The 13,550-nt window shown below is 35.3% G+C and overlaps 1 protein-coding gene across 1 annotated transcript; it reads right to left on the reverse strand.

The window, feature by feature from the left end:
• Window positions 1–3,833: 3,833 nt before the first annotated feature.
• apom (apolipoprotein M) lies at window positions 3,834–7,009 on the reverse strand. Its single transcript, XM_063017262.1, has 7 exons — window positions 6,842–7,009; window positions 6,084–6,223; window positions 5,050–5,126; window positions 4,850–4,954; window positions 4,662–4,763; window positions 4,313–4,352; window positions 3,834–4,178 (listed from the first exon to the last, which is right to left on the reverse strand). Exons 1-6 carry the CDS (start codon window positions 6,941–6,943, stop codon window positions 4,333–4,335), a joined length of 546 nt encoding a protein of 181 aa, XP_062873332.1. The 5' UTR covers window positions 6,944–7,009; the 3' UTR covers window positions 3,834–4,178; window positions 4,313–4,332.
• Between the last annotated feature and the right edge of the window lie 6,541 nt (window positions 7,010–13,550).

Genomic DNA, 13,550 nt, shown 5'->3' on the forward strand with positions numbered 1-13,550 from the left:
TGTTTTTTAAATTTATTTTCCTCACTATCAATTAAAAATTAAATGGACTGCGTTTTTATTATCATTGCACCATTATAATACTGCATATCACTTAAATCATGTATATTATCTCCTTATGTTTAGGTACAGATACATAGAAATACATTGGCAGCCCTATCACCTTATTTAAATAAAAACTTATTTACCAGTAAGGTTAAAGCCAAGCAATGGAAGAAAAATCTTAATTATACAGTAATTAATATTGTAGTATGAATATTACTAATAACAGTAGATGACAGAGAAACTGTACTCACCTCAGCATGTACTGTAGTGTAAGGACTAATGAACCAATGTGTGTTTGTTCCAGTCCCACACATCAACTCTGCCCACAGGATTTCCCCTTCTACATTTGCTCTTCACACAAATTCACACTCACTCTGAACTGACTGTGGGTGGAAAGGAAACTCAAGCCTGGACATCATTTTAAATAAGAGAAAGTACAGCTTTAAAAGTTACCACTTTCTCAAACCATCTGGTGATGACCATGCCACAACATGAAAAATCACGACCTGCCTGGTATAATGTTATACCATTTGACTGCTATGGCTAACTAGGTACACCTGACCCACTGCCTCCCCATTAAAATGCTATGGTTTAACCTATAAAAGTGCAAGCAAATATCACTGAATATCTTTCAAATTAATGTAAAATATTGGACAGGGTGTTTTACACATTCACTTAATTGTTTACAGCTTGACAGTATTTTTTAGTGGCCAGTCCATTTCATGACATAGAGATGAGAGGGTAACTAATCCAAACAGTGCATGTTTGAGAAGATAGAAGGAAACTGTGGTGCCTAGAGCAACATGTACGACAGTTCTTCAAAAAGTTTCCACACTTTTTAACTTTATTGAGAATTCTAAACACAAATTACATCACTCGTAGCGCCGTACCGACTTTTTAATGCCGTCAGTAAAAAATGTTTTTGGTTGAGCGTGTAGCCACTGATGCCCCGCTGCTTTCACATCATCATCACATGAAAATCTTCTTCCCCTTAAAGCTTCTTTGAGTGTCCAAAAAGGTGGAAATCAGATGGAGCTAAATCTGGACTATAAGCTCTCTTAGACACGACCAATTACTACTCCAACCACCCTCACCAATTCCAACAAAAATATAAAACTGCAGAAACATTTTGAAGATTCTTCATAAATACATGCCAAATTTGTCATGGCAGTGACCTGAGAATGGAATTCCACCACATTCCAGATGTAAAAGGTGTTAACAGTTGTTTGTTTTGTCTGGGGTGATATACTCTAGGTAGTTAAATTTCTGGGACAACCCCGATGAAGGCATTTGTACTTTCCTATGAAGAAAGACAGGTACCCACCCACACAGCAACATACCCCACCCACAGAACACAAAAACACAAATAGCACATGCAGTGCACTGCAGTGTTGCCAAGTCATCAAATAGACATGAACAAGGTTTCAAAATGCAGAAGTAGATTATGGTGTATGACTGCAGTGGTCAGCTTGCTTTTTTTACTCCTACTTTTAAATTTTGTCTGTGTGAACGTAGATCTGAATTCTTCTCCAATAAATCAGTTTATTTCAATAACAAAATGTGAATGAGAGTAGTAAAAGAGATGTTGTGACTACACACGTCACTGTGAGATATGTGAATGAAACAGTGCATAAGTCTCAACACGGCAGTTGTACCAAAGATGATCTAACTAAAGAAGAACTCACTAGTTAAAGCATGAACAAACAAGAACATAACATTAACTCATATAGGGGTTTTACTGCAGAAAGTCCCAGTGGTTAATAAAACATTTCTTGTAACAATCTATTTTATGTACTAATATGCCTTATAATACAGTTGACAACAGGAAACAGTTTGGGATCCTGTCCTTTTTTGGAAGATGCAATCACTACAAAACCCTTGCTAAGTCCATCTGCTGTTACATGTGCTAAATAATCAAACCCTTACTGCACAACACAGCAGTGATTTTCTAGGCATTTTGGCATTCTGCTTTGTTGCTAATGAATGTTTTATGAATCCTCATATCTACCTGATTGACCAGTGCCATTCAAAGCCTGAACAATAGCATTGTTATAATAAAAAAAGAAGAAGCTGTAGAACCAGAATTCGCATGTGGGAAGAAAGTGTCTGGGATTTTTTTGTTTTGTTTTCTGAGGTTTATAAGGTTCTCTTTGTTTTCAATTGTATGGGAGGGGAAAGAGAAAGTGAATTTGAGGGAGTGATAGAGACTAAAGACTAAAAATGAAAAATCACTTCTGCTATATTTATCAAAACTAAGCAAATTTGTTGACTTTCCTCTTGTGGTCGCATGTGCAGTTCTGAAACGCTCTAAAAATTTCCCCACCGTGCTTTCAGCCCACTTTTTACAAAACACCTAAGTCTTTTTTTAGTAAACCTGCAACTTATTTATTAGTGGAATGTAGCAAAATGTAAAACCTGATCCAATGGTAAACAGACCCCTGAAATGTAAATTAACCCTTATACACTGATCAGCCATAACATTAAAACCACCACTCCAGCAACACCATCACAAATATTTGGACAGGGCAAAATAGGAGTGAAAGGTTTATAGAATATTCAAGTATTACCATTTTGAAACATTTCGCAATAAGCGGGTAAATTGGTATCAGTCATGATTGGGTATAAAACAAGGATCCAACAAAGGCTCAGATGGGTCATGGCTCACCACTTTATGCCAAACCTCATGAGGAAATCTTGTTTTGCACACGCTACAACCAAGGACGGATTAAGGATAGTCTGGGCCCCTGGGCAAAGAGTTGTTGTCAGGCATATTGTCAGGCATGAAAAGAACATCAAATAGCTCAGTTAAGTGTGTGTATGCATTCAAACTGCTTAAAATTGCTTGTCTTAAATTTAAATAATTGCAAAATTGCTAAATTAATTTGTGTCTCTGCGCTTAAGAGAAATTGAACATAATAATTTTGAAACAATACAAATTCAGAAACATTAAGTAAGGGCCTGAATCGCATATTTGCAACAAAACATCTGTTATGAAATATGGTAGCTTGCCTGGCAATTTGTAGGTCCCTAGAAAGTCAAGGAGCCATGGTAAACGACTTCTATGGAAGTCAAGGGCCCCATAGCAGGGGCCCTCGTGATCAAGGGCCCTCTAATGGTATGCCCTGCTCTTCTCTAGGGCCCCCTGGTAGGGGCTCTCATAACCAGGGCCCTCTAAAAATATGCCCCCCTCTTTCCTAGGACCCCTAATAGCCAGAAGTCAAAGTCAGAGCAGTGCCACAACGCCTCATCCATTTTCATAAGGGGCCCAAAAGCATGGCTAGGGCCCCCAAAAGTATGGCTAGGGCCCCCAAGAGGCCCTGGGGTCAAAGTCCCTAATAGTCAGAGGATCCTTAAAATGAAGGAAATAAAAATATATTGTATCATAAATGTTGATAGGCATCGCAAAATGTTTTGGGCCAGGGCCCCCCCGGGGCCCCCTGACCTCAAGGGCCCCTGGGCGCTGGCCCCACTGGCCCGGTCAGTAATCCAGCCATGGCTACAACAGAGTGGCTTTAACGATAACAGAGTATGTGTAGTTGACTGGCTTGTCTGCAGTCCAGCTCTGTCTTAAATTGAAAATGTCTGCCTCTATATAAAGAGGAGAATCAGACAACGGCACCCACTAACTCCTGAGTGGCAGAAGTAGTGGTACTAAATAGTGGTGTTAAATAGTATTTTCTGCACAGTACATTGTTAGTGTCACTGCTCTGCTAAAATGATCCTCATCTCAAAATATGAATATGTTAGTGGTATTTCTTTTCCATTAATGGATGAACTGAGATGGGAGACAATTTGGTCACAGCTTGAGATAAGCTACATTTACTTCAGTTAATAATCAAAAAGTGCACATATACAGCAGGTGTACCTTATTAACAGACTATTACATATATTTTATTTACATCATCAAATTGTAAATATTGGAGATTAAGGATACCAATAATTTTAAACACTGACCCTAAAATTACTGGAACTTTATTTTATTACGCTGACATACACTGACTATATTTAAAAGCAAAGTAGAGACAAGTTTATCTGCATCAGCAGGAGGTCTTCATCTTTTACACACTGAAGTTTATGCATCTTAGCAGTTTTCTTCATTACTGGTCAGCCATTAATGATTTAAGATCTGTCTGTGTCTGCAAAAAACATATATTAATAAAAAATGTATATTATTTTACAAACAAAGTTATTGGCATTATGAGTATGTCTATTTTCAAACAAAAATAGCAAAATGATCTGTCATGTAAAAGTTAATTTAAAGCTTTTTTACCTGCTTTGTTTGCTGTATGTTTATTCCAGTTCACAGAACTCTGAAAAAAAGCAGATGCTGAGTTGACATATCTGCTAGATGTGAATAGATGCATATTTAATTATAATTATAATTATGTACATGTTAAACCATTTTTTATTTACACTGACTAAAACACACTACAACACGCTAGCCCACTACTGCTGAGATCTGGGAGCTCTCCAGTTGCCTACACAGACAAGTATTGATATATGCTTATGCAAGACGTTATACTGTATTATAAATAACATTTAACTTCTTATTTATCATGACAAAACTTAATTTAAAATAAGTTAATGGTAAATCGTAAATTATGGAAATTATGACTTACCTTTTGTCTGAGCAGTCATCATAAAAGTATCAATGACCAAAGAACATTTCATTTTTGCCTTAAATCTGTGTACAACCTCAGCTGGTACACTCTCAGAACGTGCTGAAAAATAATGGCCAATATTACGCATTACGAAATATCTGTGAACTTAATCTGTATTTTGAAACTAAATGGTTAAATATACTGACCAAATAACATAATTCTGATAAAGGCTTCATTTGGATGAATCTTTGCAAACATCATACATAAGGGACATTTGATCCAATTTCCACTTAAAGCTACTCCAATATGATCTGTTTAAAAAAAAAAGAAAAAAAAAAAAAGAAATAATATAACATAATGACATAATAACACGTTTGAACTAAACATTATGCTGGTAGAACATTACCTTCACCCTCTGTCATGATGGGATCAAAATTTGAGTCAAGTTTGTAAGTCCAGGCCGTGTTGTTGCACTGATCATTCCTGTAATGACATGGTATGGTTATAATTTACCAGCATGTGTATATAAAACAATACAATAAATAATCTACCCCTAGTAGGACTCATGGGCCAGAGACTACAGCAAAAAACTCCTCAAATTTTTTGCAGTACTATGTGACTACAATGAATTAGTGATGGTACATAGGCCACATACTATTAAAGATGATCTTTAGGAATAGCATGTACTTTTAAAATGTCTTATTGTCAAATACTAGTATAGAGTAAGAAAATAATAAAGGTAAAAACAGTGAATGATAAAATGCAGTTAAGATGATATAGCATTATGTGGATTAGTGTTAACTGGTGTTTCATACAGAGCATCATCCAGTGGATATTGTCTTGTCAGAATTTAACAAAACAGGCCATGAAATGCAGTTAAGAACATTAGACCAGTTGCTGCATTTTACACTTACTTGTATTTTTAGGAATAAGGAATCGGTAAATCAGTTTATTTGAATGTATATTTTAAATCATTATTCTCGATGAAAAAACCTAAACTGACATATTTTTATTTAAATATTCCTGGTTTACAGTTACATTTATTCTGCAAGACATTTATTTTGAAAGACAAAAAGACCTAAACATTACACTGGTTACTCAGCTCTTCTCTTTATAAACATACCTTTTGTTAGCAATACCCACTGTGTTTGTTGGCAAAAGCTTTATCATCTTTCTTTATTCTGTCACACACTTTTGAATAGTTTATTGGCATAAGTGTGGCATCTAACTGTACATTTGTAGATTTAAAACATCAGGATAGACTCTCTGTATGCTTCTGATGCTCAAGCAGGTACCTTAAACTAAGAGTACACATTACTGCAGTAGTAAGAAGGCAAAAAAGGTGACTCCCAGTCTTGCCTTACAACCACCAAGATACAATCTTGTTTCTGCCACATTAGTTATTATTGTAAAAAGTGAACTTGACTACTTTTTACTTACTGCCGCAAGGCCCCAGCCATTACCAAAGTGTCTTTGTCAGCCTTCTTCAGTTCCACCACTGTGCTGTCAATTCCCTGAAACGCTGCAATGTCCTCATTATCCCATGAAGCCACTCCAACAAAATACCACTTTCCTAAATACTGCATGGAAAAAAAAGAATCTGCATTACGTTTTTACAAAGCACAGATTACTTTACGTGATATATTTTTTTCTTTCTTACTGATCCACTGCACAAATTCATGTTTGTTTAGTTGTTGCAATTATCACACTGTTGAAATAAATTCAAGAAATTAACAACATAACTGTACTGTATATACAAAATTATTTATTTTACTGTCACAACTTTAAAACCTTTAAACTTTAACTTTTGAAACATTATTATTTTAAATGAGTAGTCTTACATGATTTTCTTATGTGTCTATACATACATATATACATACTGTACATCTATACAGACACAAAACATATTTTCAGAAAGTATGTGTTCAGAAGTACATTTCTTTTGAATAGGGAAGTATGTGTTCCAAGTATGTGCACCAATTAGAAAATCTTCAGGCTTTCATTTCTTACATGTCACCTGCAATGGACTGTAAGTCAGCGTTTGAATTAAGGTATGCCATGAAGCCAAAAGGAGGCTTCAGGGCATTTTATGCAAAAGCATTTCAGCATGCTACATAATTTTAAACTGTGCTATAATGCTTTAAGGCTCTTATATTATAATGAAAATTAATTATTTGGTAAACCCACCCTTGTCTTACCTGGTCAGTAGTTAGAACTTCATGGGACAGAGGAACTGGAGGAAGGCATGGCATCAGAGCCTGTGCTAATGTGTAAATTATAGTCAATACTGATCCAATCATGTTTGCAGCTTAGAGAGTAATCATGCACACATGATCTTTAGTCTCTGACTGATACCGTTTCAGAGATCGGCATGACTTTAAATATGCTGGCGGGTTCATTCACCCTGATAGATGCCGCCGTCAATATGAGCTGATATTTTAAAAAGGTTTTGGGCATGTTTTAATTGTAGTGACACGAATGAATTTGTGTAATGTATAGATTCATCATGTTTTATCATTAAAATATTTTAGATAATGTTATTTGGGGCTATACTTAATCATTTATCTTTGAAATAATGCCTTATATTACATACTGCAATGACTTTTATTGTAAAATGTAATCAAAATATATTGATTGGAATGTGTATTCCACCAGTGGTCTTTACTGGAGGGGTCATAGAGTCTTATTATTAGAATCAAATAATAAGAATGCTACAATACTTAAAATGAATAACATCTAAAGCTTGTAGCATTTGAATCAAATAATAAGAACTGAAGTGAGTGGTTACTGAGTAGTTGTTGACAAACAAAAACAACATTTTAAAAACAGATCATTTACCATTCACTGTTTCTAGCAGTTTTACATTAATGTCTGCTAAAAATCAATAATGTTATCAGGTGGCTTTGAAATTAAGTTTGCATGTGTCTGTCTGTGTGTGTGTGTGTGTGTGTGTGTGTGTGTGTGCGTGTGTGTGTGTGTTTGTGTGATATAAAAATGGTTATGTCTCATGTCTAAACGAATGATCATAATTATTCAAATATTGTCTAAAATATTGGGACTCCACAATTCAGCAGTGTTTGATGCCAACAGAATGTCACTTTGTCCTATTTTCGGGTTTGACTTTAACCCTGCTATGGATCCGTTGGGATTAATGCCAGAAAATAACTGCACAAACCAAATTCACCTAAATGAACTGAAACTGTGTTTGTATGCCTGGTTTGTGTGGTAATATGGTCAATACAAACATCATTATTAAACATTAAAGTCCATCATGGGGAGTAACACATTCATCCATTCACATACTTACACATCAGCCAACTGCATGTTTCTGGAAGGTGGAAGGGTACGGGAATGCTTGGAGAGAGAAGGTGGAGGTGAGGCTTAAAACCAGATGACTGTGGGACATCTTCAAAAATTCTTTTTGAAATTATAAAAAGAATTTTGTACTTTACGGTGTCCTTGGTTTGGAAACTGATTTTTAAGTTGCATCAACATTTTTGATATAACAACTGACACAGTATTAAGTGGTTTTGACAGACAAGGGATTATATTTTGGTGTATTATTTAAATTTGTAGTATTGCAATGCTTGGCTGTAGTGCAGTGGTAAATGGTTCAATATTTACAGTTACATCATCTGAGTACTTACAGCAAGGCTGAGGGTGTTTATTTAATCTTACTTTTAAACTTTGCTCTTGTAATTGGAATCAGCTGGTACAACAAAGCCAGTGATTGCAGAAATATCTATGGAAGATCATCAAGCAGTTTGTTTACAATTTCATTGGACTTTACCCAGTGCCACCTCATTCAAAATATTTAAATCAAATAACTGTTGGGTACTTTGAGTTATTGGTCAAGAATTAGTAAATAAAGCATTTAGCTATGATTTGCAGTTAGAGTTTGAGATCCAATGATGGCACAAATGTTTTAAATTTTAGAAGTAAAAGCCTGTTCTTAATTATGTGATAAAACAAGTCCAAATGGTTACATAATTTGTGGCAGTATTTATTTTAAACTTAATTCAGAAAATAATAAATTGTATTTCATATTAGTTTATTTAATTTAAAAAATACAACTAAAGCTTGTAGCATTTTATGTATATAGTTTGAGAGTTAAATACTACATTTAATTGTTCTGGATTATGTAAAACATTACAAGAAGAGTCATTCATTTCAGTCATGGTAGTGTTTTGTTCTGATATGACTGGATCTTGTTGTTGGGATTTTTAAAAACTTGAATGTCAATGCTGAGAGGAAAATAGTGAAGCACCCTGTGATCAGAAAGTGTCCACTAATAATGGACCAGACAAAGATTGGAGTCAGTGGGGGTCCTTTGAAAGTAGAGGGGTTTGACAAGGTGTACAGAGCAATAGAAACTGTATACTCACAAAGTGCATGTATTTGGTAGGTTTAGCTCATGAAATGGACAGTGAATTTACTTAAAGGCAGGTCTTTATAAAATGCTCGGTGAGTGTATTAATGAATTTTAAACAATTACTAATAGAATTTTAATCAACATGACATTATATTACTGTGATTTTGTTACAGAAGAGCACAGACAGCAATGTTTATCATTGCTTTGCAGCATATGAATCACTATTACAATATGGTAGTTCTTTCAAATACTGTCTTTGAATGCTGAGTTTACAAAAGTTCAATCAGGGAGAAAGATATACAGATTAATCATTTACAGCAGTCAAGTTGACTCTTTACATTTACCAGACATCAGTTGTCATTTCAGCTACAATGACCCAGATAGCAGAGTCCACACTAACAGCCAGTTTTAGCACCTAGTAAGCAGCTCCCCAGATAGGCAGCATGATAAGTATAGTGATAGCATGATCAAATGTTTATTATACTTAATAGCTACTGACAATACTAAGATGGACTACAGATTTGTAAGAATTAAGGTTAGGGGGTTTGATGCAGGATTAGTTTTTATATTAGGGCTGTAGTGAGGAACACTTTTGTTGATTACAAAACAAGTAAAAGACCACAAACAGTGGAGATCAAGTCAAGATTGAGGTTTTACTAGCATTCAACTGGTTCCTTTTAAAATGGTGGAACAGTAAATGCATGTATTTGTATAAATTGTCAATTAAAATTATTACAAATACATACAAAGATATGTGATGCCTGACCATGAGCTTGTTGGACATTCCAAAACCATGAGCATTTATACATGGTCAAACCATGTCTTTATGAACCTGGCTTTGTGTTCACAATTTCTTTGGCCACAAGTCATTCCACTGGTGCTTGTTTGCTATACACATTAGCACAAAATGATCTTTGTCTCTATCTAGTGGTATAACTGTAGTTAACGCTCGTATCCAGAGCAACCTAAAGAAGCGTTTGTAAAATTGTGTTGAATTGTGAATTGATTGCAAATTTGTTTGAAAAATTTAATTTTTAATTAGTTTTCAAAAAACTAAAAATATGTGATATTTTTCTTAATAAAAAGTGTAGACAAGTAGGCAAAATTGCCATTATAAAAACATTATTAAGGGGTCTAGAACTTGCCTGATCCACTTTATGTTTCTATGATGAACAAAATTTTAATTAGGAATATTTTAGCGGGCTAGAAACTAACCTTTCACTTATAGCCATTTCGAACTATTTATATCTAAAGCATGTCTGTATAATTCACATTTAATATGTACGAGTCTGGCTTACTTATGATTCAGGTTATTAATGATCATTAATCATGTTTGGCTAGCTTGCTGCATTTTGAGCTGTGACTAGTAACATCTGGAAGCCATGAATCCACACAGCTGGTGTTTTCCAAATTCCCCTAAAAAAAATGTTTTACAGGGTGGTGGTCCTGTGAAAATGCAGAACTACCCAGTGTTATAGTCAAGTTCTTTTCATTTGTCATTAAGTTTATTAAAAATATGTGAATGAATTGTTATGATTGTCGGGGATTTGTGGCCACAGAATCAAGTTATTTACAAATAGTACACAGTACAAAGAATTTTGCTTTGACAAATTCAGTTAACCAAAGGTGAGTAGAGGCCTGAGTGAAAGTATACTTGTGGAAAAAGGTACTTAAGTGTTGTGTTACAGTTTGCAAATAGTTGCAAAAAAAATGATAGAAATTAAATAGAAAAAAGATTCAAACTTCCACCATATCGCACAAATGATTGCTTATTTAATATATATTAAGAAATAACAAAAGGATAATAGTGGTTACCTCACATTAACCCATTACATCATAGTGATTCGGATAATAAAACAACAGGTTTAAAATTTACTGGGGGTGTAAGATTTGGGGGATACAAACACAAACAGATATTAAATCTGAACATAAAAAATATAAACCAAGAACACAGAATGTATGAAGCATAAATATAATAAGCTCTCTGAACCCTTTATTTATGAGCCCCCAAGATCAAACATGTGCCTCTGATATGATACTGATATAACTTTGTTTTTAACTTTGCAGGTGCTTTGCAAGACTAGTTTACTTGTAGTATAAAATAATAAAATACAGTAATAAATCTTTTAAGACTTTTTGCCACTTTTGTAAATCGATTAGGAGCAAATTCAATTAAAAAATGGACGCCTCTTGCAATAAGATCACATTCCACTAGAGGGCAGCAGCCCAAAATTTAAAAACCACGACACTGAAGTAAAACCTGCATTTTTACTCATCACACTCGCAAACATCAGTATTGCATGAGCATGATGCTTATTTGCTGAGTACTTCAGCCAGAAGTTTTCAATCCTACTTCATTTCTGTCCTGTAGACACAAATGCAGATTTAATTTTAGTCACTGTTATGATGATCAAAACACTTAAAACACTTAAAGTCTTAAATTACTTTCAATCATGTATAGAAAAACGTTTTTACAATGTTAGACTGTAGGCTCATGTAGTTTTTAATAAAGTGACAAACCTATGATCGTAATTAAACGAGCTTTTACTACAGACAGCACCAGCAGTTTTGTGATGGTTTAACAACTTTTTTCAATGAAATACCTGTAGACGGTTCCTGTTCCAACTTTTTTTGGAATTAGGTTTGTGTTTGTTTTAAATAAATGTACTCTAAACAAAGATTAGGGCGGCACGGTGGCTCGGTGGGTAGCACTGTCACCTCACAGCAAGAAGGTCCTAGGTTCAATCCCCAGGTGGGGTGGCCCGGGTCCTTTCTGTGCGGAGTTTGCATGTTCTCCCCGTGTCTGTGTGGGTTTCTTCTGGAATCTCCGGTTTCCTCTCACAGTCCAAAAACATGCAGTCAGGTTAATTAGAGAAACTGAATTGCCCTGTGTGTGTGTCTGCCCTGAGATGGACTGGTGCCCCGTCCAGAGTGTTACTGTGTGCCTTGTGCCCACTGAAAAGCTGGGATAGGTAGGAATTGTATTTTGTTTAGGCATTTTAATGACAGTTATACTTATTTTGCTAGGGGAGCCAGTTATTATGAAAATAACTTAAGTAAATTTAAAACAGTATTTCATTACTTCAGCACGATTCCAGACAGGTCATGTGTTTTTTATCTCCTATTGTCAAAATTAAAAAAATAAAATAAAAAGTTGTTTACATGAGATCACGACTTATTTTTCCTGTGTTCATGAGATAACAAATGTTGGGTACACTCCTCCATAGTTGGTAAATCGTATTTAGTATTTATAAAACGGATAGTTCCGGTCCTAAAGTCCTAAAATCTGATTGGTTCGAAGCCATTGTAAAATCCCCGATAAACGCACACCTAGGACCACCTCACATCATTCCATATTAATACGCCACTGAAAAGAAAAAGTTAATGTTATTTTCGCCCTCATGTTGCCTAGCAACACTGTTAATCGAACTACCTGGCGTCGCGGAAGAATGCTTTATTGTAAGTTTATACACAATAAATACATTTATGAATTAAACATTGTTGTATTTATTGTATTTTATGTTGACCGCCGTTTTATAAAAGCAATAAGCCACTCGAGACCATGCATTACTGCTATGATTTTAGCACGGGGAAAGAAGTTTTAGGCACTCCGCTTCGCGTCGTGCCAAAAACGTCATCCCCGTGCTAAAATCACAGTAACGTACGGCCTCTCGTGGCTTATTTAAGCAATAGAACACGAGAGGTTGTGTGTTATCGCGAATAACATCATGTGATTTGGCCGTAGATCATCACAGCCGTGATGTTATTCGCGATAACACACGACCTCAAGTGTTCTACTGCTTTTATACAACAGTTTTTACAAAATAAAGAAAGAAAATAAATCAAAGAAGCCCTGAATTTCATATTAAATATGCTTTAATATTGACAATACCTTCCACCAAAAAGTAGTTCCACAACGAATATAAAGTTTAACACTACAAAGCAGACATCCCAAGTTGCAAAAACTCATTTCAGGGAGGTAAGAACAACAAGAAGAAGAAAACAAGAACCTCCGAAGGGAAAAAAAGAAATAAAAAAAACCTCTCGCACACACCAAAGGCTATGGATGAAAACAAAACTACTACGAGCTGCTAACTGGCTTAACTAACTGTTCGCGTTACAAACACATTAATGTTCCCTAAATAGTGCACTAGATTGTGTATCAGATCATGGATATATGTTCCCTACATAGTGCACTAGATAGTGAATTAGACAATTGGTTATGTTCCCTACACACTGCGCTAGATTGTATATCAGATAACGGATTTAAAACGCGACCAGGAAAAAAAGTCTGTGTCCCTGCGTGCGCGTTTGTGTGCATGAAGCTTGTCAGCGGAGTAATACAGTTGTGGTGTGAAAAGACCGTGCTGTTATCACGAAAATCAGCACGTTTAGAACGCTTCTCAACCAATCAGATTGTAAGGTCGGAACTACCTGTTGTATAATGCTTTATTAGAACACTCTATTTTATCACTTTAGTAATGGTCTAGCACTGATAAACATCATTTTTCCCCTTGTGTCAGTCCCTGAACAAA

Source organism: Trichomycterus rosablanca, chromosome 20 (genome assembly GCF_030014385.1).
Source record: "Trichomycterus rosablanca isolate fTriRos1 chromosome 20, fTriRos1.hap1, whole genome shotgun sequence".
NCBI lineage: Eukaryota > Metazoa > Chordata > Actinopteri > Siluriformes > Trichomycteridae > Trichomycterus > Trichomycterus rosablanca.

Bases quoted from the DNA above. Each gene is read 5' to 3' on its own strand.
- apom (XM_063017262.1), bottom strand. From the start codon at position 6,943: ATGATTGGATCAGTATTGACTATAATTTACACATTAGCACAGGCTCTG. The intron at 4,955-5,049 runs GTAATGTTCTAC...TTTTTTAAACAG, and splicing joins CATCATGACAGAGGGTGAAG to ATCATATTGGAGTAGCTTTA. The intron at 4,764-4,849 runs GTCAGTATATTT...ATTATTTTTCAG, and splicing joins TATCAGAATTATGTTATTTG to CACGTTCTGAGAGTGTACCA.